The sequence below is a fragment of the Echeneis naucrates genome, chromosome 12 (genome assembly GCF_900963305.1).
Source record: "Echeneis naucrates chromosome 12, fEcheNa1.1, whole genome shotgun sequence".
Taxonomy (NCBI): Eukaryota; Metazoa; Chordata; class Actinopteri; order Carangiformes; family Echeneidae; genus Echeneis; species Echeneis naucrates.
The window spans coordinates 5,744,070-5,758,508 of NC_042522.1; the positions used below are offsets into that span (position 1 = coordinate 5,744,070).

The following is a 14,439-nucleotide window of genomic DNA, read 5'->3' on the forward strand; positions in this document are numbered from 1 at the left end:
TGCCTAATTTAACACACTCAGTATTCACAAAAGGAGCTAGCAGACTTCTATTCCTTTCAATTAATTTTCAACATGACATAATAGCTCTTTGTATCCATTTTACCTTGGGCAGGCCAAAATCAAAGAGGGGAGTTGTCTCTAAACATATGCAAACCAGGTTAAAGCAGAATGTTACATTCAGTTTCACTGAGCCCGACCAACACACTGGCAGCAGGGACACGATCAGGCATTGTCAGTCTCTTTGTTGGTGTATTGCTACACTACATTGCTGGCAGCAAAATAACTTCATTGTTGCTATTACACAAGTTGTCCAACACAGGACCTTTAGTACTTCATGTTTGACTGATAGAATGATTTTCATATACATATGTGGAACACAAATTTTAGTTGCAATTGTTTCAAATGTTATTTCCACTTGATGGATTTCAATAACCTTAAATAATTCAGAAAATGTTCCTACTTTTCTCAAGGCAATTTTTTACACGTATTTCTATGTGAGTGTGGTCTATTCCTCTTCCAAAAAATTTCATGAGCAGCTTCCTGTTTGCGACAAGTTTTAGGGCGTGAGCTTTGAACAAACAGGAATAAAATTAAGGCTTAACTGGAGTTTCCAATCTTGTATGTATGGGCAAGTGTATCCTTTGAAAAACAAAAAGTAGCACAAAATACCAAGGACAACTTTGGGTGAAGAATTGATTTTCAGGGAGTTCATGTAATAATTTCAGTCTTGCAAGAAAAAGCTCAATCGATACGTGAGTTCTCCTACTTGAACAGTTCTTCTACAAACATTAAGACTCCTTAGTGTTTATCCTCTGCCATTTGTACTATGGTTAAGTCTGAAAATCAATATTTGTTGTAGTTTAAATGAATTCCAAATTATTATCAGTAGAAGCAGCCTTCTTGTCAGAAAAATGGAGAAAGCGTACTACTTCATTTTAACAGCTGTGGCTGTGCTTTACGCATATTAAGCTTTGTTTTCATTCATTCATTCATATTCTACCGCTTATCTGTTCCTGGGTCATGGAGAGTGGTGAAGCCATGCTCTGATTTAAACAACACGAGCAAAAGTGTGAAGACAGTGCGTTGTTTCAGCACACTTTTATCGTGCTTCCACCTGTTTTTACTGTACTTAAGAAATGCAATCGCTATTGGATTAAAACAAGGCTAGAAAAATTCACACCGAATGAAAAGAACAGCCCTCGGCTACCCGTGCTCCTGTTTCTTTCCATCCACCATACGCTCCACCGTCCTTATTGAGCATTTAACCAAATGCTAAAGGCTAGATTTGTAGCATTCAAGATACATCATGCTATATTAAAAATAGAGATGCAATTTCTTGTGTTGTTTTAATTGGATTTTGAAAACTAAAATATCTCGTGCCCCAGTTCAACAGTTCTATTAGTTATGTATGTGTTACTGGTCAAATTAGAGCACTGCCAACCACAGTACCATTATATCATTTCGTTCACGTTGGTGAACACTGAAACATTTTTATGCCTTTTTCTCACTCACTCTTCTTTCTGCCGAAGGTGTCTGACTCAATCAATCTCATTGATCCACCTAAATCTCTCCGCTCTGACTTTGTCTGCAGGCATCAGGATTTTTTTCTGTCCACCTCAGATGGACTGTAAATAGGATGACACTACGTACTTTGCTCTGAATCCTTGTTCTCTCCCCCTCAAGCCCTGCTTTGATCCGCCTTTCCATTCTGCACCTTGTGCTCCTGCAGATTAGAGTTGTCATTTGGCTTCTGAATAGCACAGGTGTTGTAAGCACTGTGCATGTCTCCAGTTGTCCTTTGTCTTTTGGCAAAGCACAGCACTGTGATATTTCTAACAGAAGGTTAACTGAATGACTTGAGCTCAGCTACCAAGGAACTCTAAGCTAGCTTGGATCAGCACGCTACCATTCACACTCCTGCAACTCTAAATCTCCAAACCCTAGTTTTGTCTTGCTTAGCAGAGCCAGACAAGGAGTCTTAGAGCCTCTGCTGTTTCTCTTTCAGCTGAAAATGAAAAGCGAGTGTTCTTTAATAGCCTGCAGCCTCTTTCGGTGTCTTCCACACTCCGGTGTTGATTGGCAGCCGAGGAACAAGACAGTATTACCACAGTTGTTTTACTACAGCTCACCCCTGACAGCACTCACAACAACTAACAACTTACAGCGTTCACCCATAAAAGGGATAAACATGTCGGTCCACCACAAGTTACAAACATTCAGCAGCAAGGACATTTCTATCAAAGTTGAAGCTGATGTGGTTTTGAAATGTTATAATACGGATTGTTTAAAACATGAAATATTGATATTGTGATAATGACACAAAATATTTTATCATGATGTCAGATGTGGTCATTATTATGACCTAAAATATAATTTTCTTTGGGTTTGCTTTTCTGCAGACTCTCTCACCACCTCCCAACACTCCAAACAAGGTTTTCAAGATAGTATTATTATTATGTATCTAAGATAAGTGTGTAGTAGTGACAATTTCCTTCATACACACACACATACACAATATATATACACATATATACTTTACTGTTGTGTCATTAAAGTCACAAGCTGTTTATTTCCTCTTCCCATGCAAAAGGATATGAGTTCATTTTGAAATTATGAGAGATGAAGAGGACATTACTCAAAGATTTATAGTTTTGTAATTTCAGACCAGGAGAAAATTATGTGTGCTGCGCTGTGTATTTGTTTGTTTGATTGAATTAACTGCTCCTAGTTTGGTGTAAAAGAAGTGTGTCTTCCTGCGCTTTATCCCAGCATCTAGCTCACATATACTGTAGTTATTGAATTAGGAGTTAATAGACATACCAATTAATTTAATGTTTATTTTCATACAATGGTGCAAATACATTCTACTGTTCGGTATAGACTAACGCCCTGTTGACATTTGCATGCAGTACGAACATGAAACAAATCCTAAAGACAAACTGCAAAGTCACAAAGGAATAATTCCCAAACAGTCACTAGATCCTTCCTTCATAAAACACAGGCTCATCTTGAGTTCTGAATTTATATATATATATAGTTTGTCCCCTCAAATGTACTGTGAATTCAGAAGAATTGAATATAATATTTTGAATATTCTTTTCATCAGTGTAAACTAAGAATCTCTGTGTTTTTGTTACCTTGGCTGGCTGGATGCCAGTATATTCTTCAATTTTGTCCTTAAAAAGGATTGATGATGAATAATTTCTCTCCTTTCTCTTCAGACTCCCATGGCATGGACCTGTTTGCAGTAGCGGTCCATGAGTTCGGTCATGCCATCGGCCTGGTCCACACGTCAGCCATTGAGTCCATCATGAGGCCGTACTACCAGGGTCCAGTAGGAGACCCTCTGAAATACGACCTGCCTTATGAAGACAAGGTCCGCGTGTGGCAGCTCTACGGTAGGAGGAAACAGCTATCCACTGTGTGCCTATGTGAGGTAGTGAGAGAGTGAAATTAATGAGCTCTGTAGTGTAAGATTATTGATTAATGAAAGCATGGTTGGAGTTAATTGGACCTCTTTATGGCATTTGACCTTATCACACCATTGTCTGGTATAGAAAACAGCAGTGTGCAGGGCAGAGACTAATGATCGCAGAAGTAAGAATGAGGTGTAGGGGAGAATGCTGGGGGTCAGAACAGCAAGGAAGTAGATGAATTCAACACTAACAACACAAAATGAAACTGCTGCACTGCGTAGTAATAAAATAAATAGGCATCTTAAAAAGCAGAAGAAGATGTAACTGAACTCCATTCATCTATTTTCAGTATTTTCAGCCCTTTATCTAGTACCTCCTTTCTAATCTTTTGTTTTTTGTTTTTTTTTTTTTTCAAAAAATTGACAATAAAATTAGCACACTTGTTTAAACACTTTTATATGCCTTCATGTTGCTCAATGGAAAAAATCAAAAAAGAGCCAGAAATGAGACACAGTCGTTTTTTCATTAATTAATTTCAATTACAATTGACGTCTTGTCTTTTGTGTTCATTTGATCTTCAAAAACAACCTCCCCAGGTGTCAGAGACTCAGTGTCCCACACCAATCGACCAGGCAACCCCTCCCAGACAGCTGAACCTCCCGTCCTGCTGGACCTTCCTGAAAATCGATCCACTCTTTTGTAAGTCAAAGATATGATATCATCGTGATGTGATGTCATGGTAATGAAACAACTGAGAAGATGCAATCCAGCCTCTTAATCAATGATGGTTAATCCTTTCCTATTTTCTGAATCAAATACCAGCTCACCAGCTGATGGTTCACTGCTTTCCTGTCTCAGCTTTGCAGAAAATTTGCTCTGGTAGAGGCTGTAATAAATGTGCGCTGCAGCCAGGCAGAGTTAAAGTTAAAGACCCTCAAGTGACTCTAACTGTTTCTGTATGGGGTCTCTAAGATCATAGATCATAGCGTTCACCCTTTCTTATCACATGTAGCAGGGGGACATAGTACACAGCTCCAATACTTGAGTCAGAGTACAGATCCTCCTGGTCAAATGATACTCCAATAAAAGTGAAAGTAACTAAGTTAAACTATGACTTTATAGGAGTACTTGCTCTTAACAATACTCAAGTATTCAAAGTGCTTTTCATTGCTACGCAAGGTGCCCTGTACATTCAAAGAATCTAACTCTAAAATAATGGAGTGAATGAACTGATGTGAACTGAATTGAAATATTGAATAAGAAGCAAATCTTATAGAAACAAACTGAAACTGAAATTGACAAAAGGCGAAGCACTGTAATTATCTTGTTCTTTTTATTGAAAGAAAACCACCCCTGTTCAAAATCCTAAATAAAATAGATGATCATTAACTTTTAGCTCAGAATTTAAAGCCAAAGACAGGAACTTTAATTTGGGCTATATTTTTCCTCTTCATTTCTCTCCTCGTTCTCCCCCCTCCTCTGCTCCACTCCTTTCCCTCTCTCCTTCCGCTCAGTGTACTGATCAATCTGGAAGAAGTTCTTGTACAGCTTTAGCAGAAGCTGGTTTTCAAAGTTCTGTGAAGTAATTCTTCCCCATCTCGGAGTGAAGCTGCACTCAGCAGCACTCAAAACCCTTTCATAGGCAGCAGAGGCAGACAGGGCTGCTTTTAGTTTGGGAAACAGATTGGACACAGGAAGGAAGCCAACGTGTCAAATCCAAATTTAACAAATAACAAATTTAAAAATGATGAGAATAAATGATAGCCCTGTGAGTTCAAACATGAAGTTCAGGTATGGCCACAGATGATCAGACAGAGCAGGAGCAGCTTCGTCTCTGCCTCCTGCTGAAGCCATGACTTGTAGTGGACAGCTGGAGTGGATCACCTTTCTTTTCCTGCTTGAATGTTACCTATGAGCTTACCATCCAAACTGACATGCACAAGAAAAAAGTTATGGCAACGCCACTTGCACATGGACGGAGTTTATGGAATCCTCAAACGCAAATGTAATGACTAATTCTTTCAAAGGTAGTGGAGTAAAAGTACAAAGTTTCCAAAAAATAAATCACTCAAGTAAAATATAGCTCCTGAAAAACTGCACTTAGGCAAATTTACTGTCCACCACTGAGTATATGTACAAACAAGCCTTTCCAACTGAATGAAAATTCCCCCTCTCATCCATCAACACAATTTGGCATGTTCCAAATGTTCGAAATTAAAATTAGTGCTATAATGCAAAAAAATAAAATAAAATAAAAAGAAAATCTGTGATATCAAACTTTTCATTTTTCATGTCCAATGGCAAATACATGGGGGGGGGGGCATAAATATGATGATTGGGTATGCATGGGATGGATATTTTGATTTCAGACAGAAGAGAATGCTGCAGGGCTCATCCTCTGTGGTTCATTTAAATTATTCCATAGACAATTTGGCATGGGGGGTGTCACTACAGGACAGTTACAGCAACATAATCATTAGGACCCATCCCCTGAGGACAATAGATATCACCCCAAAATATCATCATCAGCAGCAACATGTCAACACATGAACTGATATATTTCTGGATGACACGGATTTAGAGGTCTTTTCTCCACTATTTCACACGAGCTATGTGTGGCTTGGGCCAACATAAAATGTGTTATTGTAAGTGCACTGGGGCTGCGTACTGCAAACGTCTGAACATTGCTGTCAAACCTTTCCATACTTACACAGTAATTTTATTTGATCATTTCAACAGTGAACAACTTCTGCTTTGTCAAAAGTTATTCAACATAAGCAGAGGCTAGTTGGTTTGGTTACTTAAGTGGGCTCCAATGGTCTTTTGAAATAATTGGATGAGCAGAGGACAGCTTGCTCAGGGAGTGATTAAACCGTGCTTCAAACCTTGCTGACAGAAACAGCTACTGCTTGTTGACGTCCATGGATACACTCGCACTAACATACCAAACTGTGCAGCAGTTCCAAAATTGAACAATCATGTCAAGCCCACTTAGGTAGTTTTGGCTTTTCTCTGCCCTCATAACTCAGCATCTCCGTCAGAGCATGATGCGGGGAATAGCTGGAGTACGCTTGTCAAGGGTCACAAATGCTGATCACTAGGCAGTGGTATCATGTTAATAGAGCTCTGAATGGAGGTCTTTGTTGTTAATACCAGGGATGGCAGCCTCCCACCCACAGTAGCAGCTCTGTGGTGCGAATGGCTTCATCATTGGCAGGCCGACCACGTCACTGCTTTAAATCACTTATTGTGCCCGAGGATAAATGCATGGGGGAACCTCAGTGTGTTGGCTTTATAGCATTTCATCTAACATTCAGTCTGTTTAATTGAAGAAAGCACATGCATACATACATTCAGACTCTATGAGTACAACACAGTCAGAAACTTTTCAGTATTCACTATGCTTCACCATTTCGATGGTGGGCGCTGTCTGGATTTTCCAGATACGATGCTTAGAATTCCAAGAAAACAAACAACCAACGACTATTTCAATCTTCTTTCTTAGATGAGAGTCCTGTAGGTGCTTCTGTGCCGCCACTCTGCCATGAAGCTCAGCTCAGTGAATTTGTGCAGTGATGGTTGTTCTTTTGGAAGTTTCTCTCGTCACAATCCCTGGAATAAAGCCAAGTAATCATCAGTTCTTGTTCACCTCTCCTACCAAGGGCCTTTTCCTCTAATTCCTCAGTTTGGCCAGGCAGCCAGCTCCTGGAAGAGTCCTGGTTGTGTAGCCTTTCCATGCATCTCATGCTGGTCCCGTCAAAGGGAATGTAAGCGCTCCCTTTGACCTCATGTCTTTGTTTTTCTCCGATATTTATTGTCAGTCAGGAGACGTTCTGTAGACAGATGTGTGCCTCTCCTAATCACATTCAGTCAGTCGAATTTAACACAGCTGCACGTCAAATAATGTGTCGAAACAAAGATAATCCAGAGAAATGAGCACCTGTGTTAATCTCCAAGTGTAATAGAAAAGGATTTGAATACTTCTGTCAGTGTGATGTCTCAGTTTCTTTTTTATTACATTTGCTGAAAATGTAAAAAAAAAATGTCATTATAGGGTGCTGAATTTAGAGTACAAATTGAAATGATTTTAGCATGATGCTGCAACATAACAAAATATGCAAATTGACTTGACTGGATTTGTGCTTTTCTTGACAACTACTTATAAACTGTGAAATTGTCCCATGTTTTATTAGAAAAAAGATGCTCAATGTTCAGAGTATGAATTTGAATATAATGTGTCCTTGCCTCGTTTCCCCTATTCTCAGCTCTTTGACTTTTTTTTTAACTCTGTCCTCCCAGGCTAGCACGAGATACTCCGGACAGATGCACCAGTCACTTTGATGCTGTGGCCCAAATACGGGGGGAGGCCTTCTTTTTCAAAGGTATTCAAGGCTAAAAGGAGAAAGTGCACAAGAGAGACAGACGGACAGACAGATCAAGAGTGACACTGAGAGAGAAGGGAGAAAAAGAGGTGAATGGCGAAAAAAGAAAAAGTAAACGACTAAGGGACAGGGGCTGGGCAAAAGACAAAGTGTTGGCTCCACTGATCGATAGGAGGCCAAGTCGTGTGGGTCCCCAGGCTCACACGCTGTCACATATCTTATAGTCTGAATAAAATGTTCATTTAAACGCTAGGCCGCCATGCTGTATGCATATTATCTGCTGAGTCTGGCCAAGGAAGAGAGCTATCATTAGCTACAATATGTTTAATAAGGTCAACTTAAAAATAATTTTAACAACATAATCTTGCAAGATATGTATTGCCCAAGGTTCCCATCCTTGGTAAACACATTTTCCTCTTTTCCAATTGGCTTATTGCCAAATCCTCAAAGATAGACAAATGTAACAAAATGAAAGTAAAAGAATCAACAAAATATTTTAATTTGGATATAATCCATTCCAATTCCACATTTTTCTTAAGCCTGATTAAATGAAAAAGAGTTTTTTGATGTGTTTATTGTAAACTGTGCACAAGCTCAGAAAGGCTTTCTTTGCAATAGACTCCAGAAGGATGTTGTGAGGAGGCTCCAAGTTCTAACATGTTCTTGTTCATCACAGGGAAGTATTTTTGGCGACTAACTCGAGAGAAGCACCTGGTGTCTCTTCGTCCAGCTCAGATCCATCGTTTCTGGAGGGGCCTCCCAACAAATCTGGACAGTGTAGATGCCGTGTACGAGAGGCCTGGAGACCACAAAATAGTCTTTTTCAAAGGTAAAAAAGCTTTGATAGACCATTGAGAAGTATATTTGCTTCATTGTTATTCCATATAAAAATATAATATATTTATAAGTGTTTGTGATATAACTGGATTAATATATCATATCAATGTTTACCCTTCAGGTCTAAAGTACTGGGTGTTTAAAGACAATAACGTGGAAGAAGGTTACCCTCGGCCCATCAGTGACTTTGGCCTCCCCCTGGAAGGTATAGACGCAGCATTTGTTTGGCTACACAACGACAAAACCTACTTCTTCAAGGATAACCACTACTGGCGCTACGATGACCACCTGAGGCGCATGGATCTGGGCTACCCTAAAGACAGCACGCTCTGGAAGGGGCTACCACCACAGCTGGATGACGCCATGAGGTGGTCTGATGGTGAGGAACCTTGAAATCAAACCCTCTCTTTCTCTTGACTTCTCATTTTCATTTCACTAACTGATAAAATAAACCAGAATTGAAGCAGAGCTGTAAACGTAAATCTCCACATCCCTGTAAAAGTAATAAAAATGTGACAGATTCATAATTATATTATGTTATGTTATTATATCATATTATGCAGTTCGGATAGAAAAAATTGTATCACTCAAGTAATATTAACTTAGAAAAGGAGACAATAACTTTATATGAAAAACACACTGTTGAAGTTGTGAAATCAGTTCAGTATTTTAATCAAACTTCACACTAACAACGTGAGTCCACACAAAAACTGGCGCAGAATTACAGGCTCTCTGCAAATATGATGTATACATGGTCTACACAATAACAAACAATCAGTGACCCATAAAAAGTGAACTGGTTATGGGAATTGAATTGTGCTGCAGTATTTTTACCTCTGGGGACCTTTTGGATGCAAGCTGCTCAAGTTTCCTGACAGCAAAATTTTTAGATCACAGTCGCTGAGCCAGTCTAACAGAGAGGTCGTAAGACTGGCTTCGCAGCTTGCCAACAACAGACCTGACCTTTACTCTGCAAACACAGCAGAGAGACATGTTGAATGTTATAAATCCAGTCTCCCTTTATTAATCCACGTTGCCTCACTGGAGTGAGTTCAGTGGAAGTACTCTGATTCTTGGGCAGCACAACATGTGAAAAACACTCGGATGACATGACAAGGAGGCCCAGCGCAGAGCATCCCTCCTGCATTAGTCTAGTTAATCAATGTCTCGCAGTCAGTCATGATCTGCAGTTCCAGATCCATCTTCTGATAGTGGCACGCTCCTGAGACAGAAGTGAAGTTTGTCATTTGAATAGTTGAGCAGTCAGTCAGCTTCCAGCTGTCTCCTGTGAAAGACCTGAATTGCGCCAGAGCATGAAAGAAAATGCCAATTTCAATCCTTTGACTGACTTCCCTTTGGCATACAGATTCACACTATCTGCCTCAGCATCATATTCTTCCCTCGCAGAGATCAATCACCACAGTTTTGGCACAAACCTTCCACACATACAAAAACAATGTCAATCAAACACCGGATGATCTGTTAGAAATGGGGCCAGCTAGAGTCCATGAATGACCTTGTATTGCAAATATTTCAGCTTCTCGAAGTAAACATGTGTGGTGTGTCACTGAGGGATCATGGACATTACCTTCTGTTCCTATATAATTAAACAGCTTCCGGAATATAATTAGAGTCGGTGTCATTCCTGAAACACATCAGGGAAGAAGTGTCAGTGCCAGATGGACGACACAAGTCTTGTTCCCTGCTAACGACCTCAAAATTGGCTCGTGCTTTTTATGACATATGGCCCACCACTAGAGCAATTGTCGGTTACTTGAAAACTCATCACTACTCACTGATGACGTTTTTCAAAAATGAATCTGCCAATTATGATCTTTGGTCGGCAACTGAGCAGTTGTGCAGTTGTGAGCAGTATTGTGCGGCACAAGTGACGCGTTTAAAGTGTTGTTACAGATCTTGACTATAGACAACTCTGCAGACGAAGAGGGCTAACCCTAACCTTATTATTATCAGCTGTCAGAATGATTCCACCAAGGCCGTCAGAGGAGCCAAACTCTGAAGTACTGAAAACACCTTTGTTTCACTATAAGTCACTGTGTGTTTCATTAAGAAAGACCATGGGGATATTAATGAGCAACTGATAAACCAATGTCAAGTAGATGCATAATTCTCTTATATTACCAAGTTATTGTGTGTGTGTGGCTGTCTCTGTCTCTGTGTGTGCGTGTATTTGCACATGAAGGTGTTCCCCTCCCTTCTCAGCTTTACCTCCATTTAAACCCAGCTCCTACCTCCCCCTTACTTTCCATCCTCCAGGCTCTCTGAATGTGACATCATGGCCTTGCAGGTGGAGGTGAGGTTATGTGATCATTACGGGAGCACGTGGCCCAGCAATCTGCCATGTTACTAATCTTTATGACAGACTAGGAGCATCTGTGGCTGTAAAATATTCTGCTCTTTTACCTTCTATAAAATGTCTACCACCTTCTATAAAAACCCACACTCACCTGTGAAAGTGTGTGTGTGTGTGTGTGTGTGTGTGTGTGTGTTAAGGAGCTCAGTGTGGCATTAGTATAACATCACCCATTATGAGCAGTCATTATTAGTGTGTTCTAGAAAATAAATTGCAATAATTGGAAGCTTTATTTATAATAAGAAAAAAATCATTCCATTGTACCACTTACAACTACACTGTCTGAAGAAGCCCAATGGTTTGTTAAGTGTGAAATCTGTTGAAGATTTATGAAATGTCTGCCAGATACAGCTTGTCTCTTTATAGAAGCTTTTGCTCTTTATGTGTACTTTGATCGCATACATAAAATGAAATTTGTTTCGTTTGCATTATGTTTGTTGTGATGTTTCTCTCACAGTTAGAACTCAACACGTTAATTAATAAGCTCAATGAGATTTTAACTTAATAGACTGAATAGGCTGAAATCGAGTGCTTGTTTTGTAACTTGATTTAATTGCAGTGCTACATAGAAGGATGAGGAGTACAACAGTATGACTTCATTAGTCCCAAAATATGAAGTTTATGAAGTTTCAAATCTTGTTAAAAGTAATGAAGGACATCTTCACAGTAAGGACGTATTTATCAAGCTTTTGAAAGAAAAAAATCCATTTAGCCTCAACTCATTTATCTTCTAGCAAGCGTAGAAGATGATGCAGGAGCCGATACCAGCTCGCACTGGGTTAGGGCTGGATACACCCTGGACAGGTCACCAGTCCATCACAGGGCCAACACACAGAGACAGACAGAGACCAACAACCACTCACACTCAGACCTACAGAAAGTTTAGAGTCACCAATGAACCTAAACATGCCAGGAACTGAACCCACAACCTTCCTGTTGAGGGGGCAACAGCACAAACCATTAAGCCACCATGCTGCCCTAGCCATAACTGACAGGGTTAAACTGATTTTTTTTTGTCAAAGAGGCCAAAAAGTTTATGTTTGCTCTTTACTTGGTTTCACAGTATTCACCACTTAAGCAGAGTGTTCTCACCAGCACCACTGCAATCAGTGTCTCCTGCATAGAAGTCCTCGAGCTGAGGATGTTTACCAGAGGCTGAATTATCCACAGAGCTCTCCTTCTTCAAAATAAACTTGCACAAACAATAGAGAAGTTTCAGGTCAAAAATGACTTTTCTCTGACAATGAAGGTCTATATATCTGACAAGATATTTCACCACAACACCAACTCATGTCAAAGGGACTGTGACAGACAGACAACTAAATTAATCACACCATTGGTCTGATTAAAATATACTCATTCTCATGGTTGGAAAATTAGCTGGAAACATTTGGGATGATGTATGTACAACTATTCAACAACATGTAAGATACAGGTCAAGAGCATTTTAGATATGCTGTTGAAGAAAAGTTATGTAATAAAACTCAATATTCAAACATTTTACACTTTTTTGCCGGGGGGTAAAATAAGCTACTGTGCTTGCTTATGTTGTGTAAAGTAACAATGTGTTGACTCTCGAGTAAAATTTAGTTAGTTGTTGTTATCTGTCGATGTTGGTTTTTATTTGTGTTACTTACTTTTTGCTGTTATAAACTCAAAGTTAGAAACCTCCCGCTGATTACTTGTACAGCTATTTTGTAATGAATAGTAGCACATGTCCTATTTGACTCATAAAAATACATTTTATAGCAGAATACTTCAAGATGAACTTAAATTGTTTCATAAACCTTGAACCATGAGCCCAATAATGCCTTTAAATTAGAAAATATGCACTACATCCATATTAGAGTCTAATAATAAACTGCAAGAGATTATGAATGATCACTTTTTGACCTTTTAGCTAAAAGGGTTACAAAGAAATATGATAGGATCTTAAATTAAACAGTCAATGTATTAATTCAATTCAATGACTGCACAGCTATTGATACAATCATATTTTGTGATAATTTTGTCTAAGGAAATGATACTTTAAGATTATCATATCAGCATGTTCCTGTCATTTCCACTGACCAGATAAGAGTGTCTAATCGTGAGATGGCCACCAAGCGCCGGGGGAAAGGTTGCTTACTAGTCCTAAGCAATTATGATAGGTCAAATGATGGGGATTATTAATGTTTACTTTCACATACTTTTGGCTGACTTCACCAAACAAATCCCCTCTAAGGAAATCTTCCTCTAGTTCTCCAGATTAAGCTTTGAGAAAACACTTGCAGATCCTGAGAACTGGCACAGAACACAAACAGAAGGTGCTCAATCCTTATTTCAGGCCACTCTCGGTGCAAACAAACGTCACCTCTCTCCCTTGTGGCAACTCCTCTGAGAATGTGTTGAGGCTGCTTTCCCTGTTGGGGGTTCAGTGGTCTGTGTTATGTCTGAGCTTTCGCCAGCTTCACAGGTTCAGCTCCGAGCTCTTTGAAGTGTGTGTTCATGTGAGGGGGAACAAGACAAATCCAAAAGAGAGGGCAGTCCAAGTCAAAAATCCTTCATTTCTGTTAAAGCACACATGCAAAATGAATGCACACATGGCACATAAACACATATTAACGCACACACCTCTGGAGCCACATTAAAGCCTTTCTCTGCTTTCGGGGTGTCTCCTCAAGCCTCGGATGAAGAGAAAACGGTGAAATAGAGAGAGGTGTGACAATCTGAGCTGAAGCGTGTTAAGGAGAGACAAGAAGCTGCAAACAAATCACAGGTTTAAGAGATGGATGAGAGAGATGATGAGAGGGAGTAACTGGCATAGGAACAATGCTGGAGGGAAAGAAAAAAGAAGTTAAAGGAATGAGCAAAAGAGCATCCATAATGTTAGCTTTACATTTATCTTTCCCACTAAGCCTGCTCATGTATTTCTGTTTGCTGTATTTTTATAGTTAACATGCATCACTGTTGTGCATTTGTCTCCCTTAAGGGCGAAAAGAACTTTCTGCCCAATGTAGGGTGCAATTTTATGTTCCATTTTTTTTCTCCACCGTGTTGTCCCATATCTGTCTCGTAGCACACATTAATAACAACCCTCTCTTTTTTCTCTCTTCCTTTCAAAGGCTCGTCCTATTTCTTCAAGGGGAAGGAGTACTGGCGAGTGCCCGGCAGTGACATGGAGGCGGAGCCAGGATACCCCCGGCTCATCGCTAAGGACTGGCTGCTGTGCACCGAGATGCAGGCGGACTCTCCAGACACAGAGCCCAAAAGCACAGAGACCAGAGTCAATGGGCACCACCACCCGGACCACGCAGAGAACGGCTACGAGGTGTGCTCCTGCACTTCTGACACCGCCTCGCCTTTGGGCGTCCACCCGGCCCCATCTCCCATCTGGCTGCTGCTGCCACTCTGGACGCTCTCACTGGCCCTCCACTCTGAACTGCTATGA

General features: G+C 40.1%; 1 protein-coding gene across 1 annotated transcript in view; it reads left to right on the top strand.

Moving 5' to 3' along the window:
* The window catches only part of LOC115052187 (matrix metalloproteinase-17-like), a 70,079-nt gene extending 55,640 nt beyond the window's left edge, over positions 1-14,439 (top strand). Inside the window, exons 5-10 of the mRNA XM_029516173.1 lie at positions 3,222-3,398; positions 4,013-4,115; positions 7,716-7,798; positions 8,475-8,627; positions 8,757-9,014; positions 14,114-14,439. Of these exons, the coding sequence (XP_029372033.1) occupies positions 3,222-3,398; positions 4,013-4,115; positions 7,716-7,798; positions 8,475-8,627; positions 8,757-9,014; positions 14,114-14,439 (1,100 nt within the window). The remainder of the gene's footprint in view (positions 1-3,221; positions 3,399-4,012; positions 4,116-7,715; positions 7,799-8,474; positions 8,628-8,756; positions 9,015-14,113) is intronic.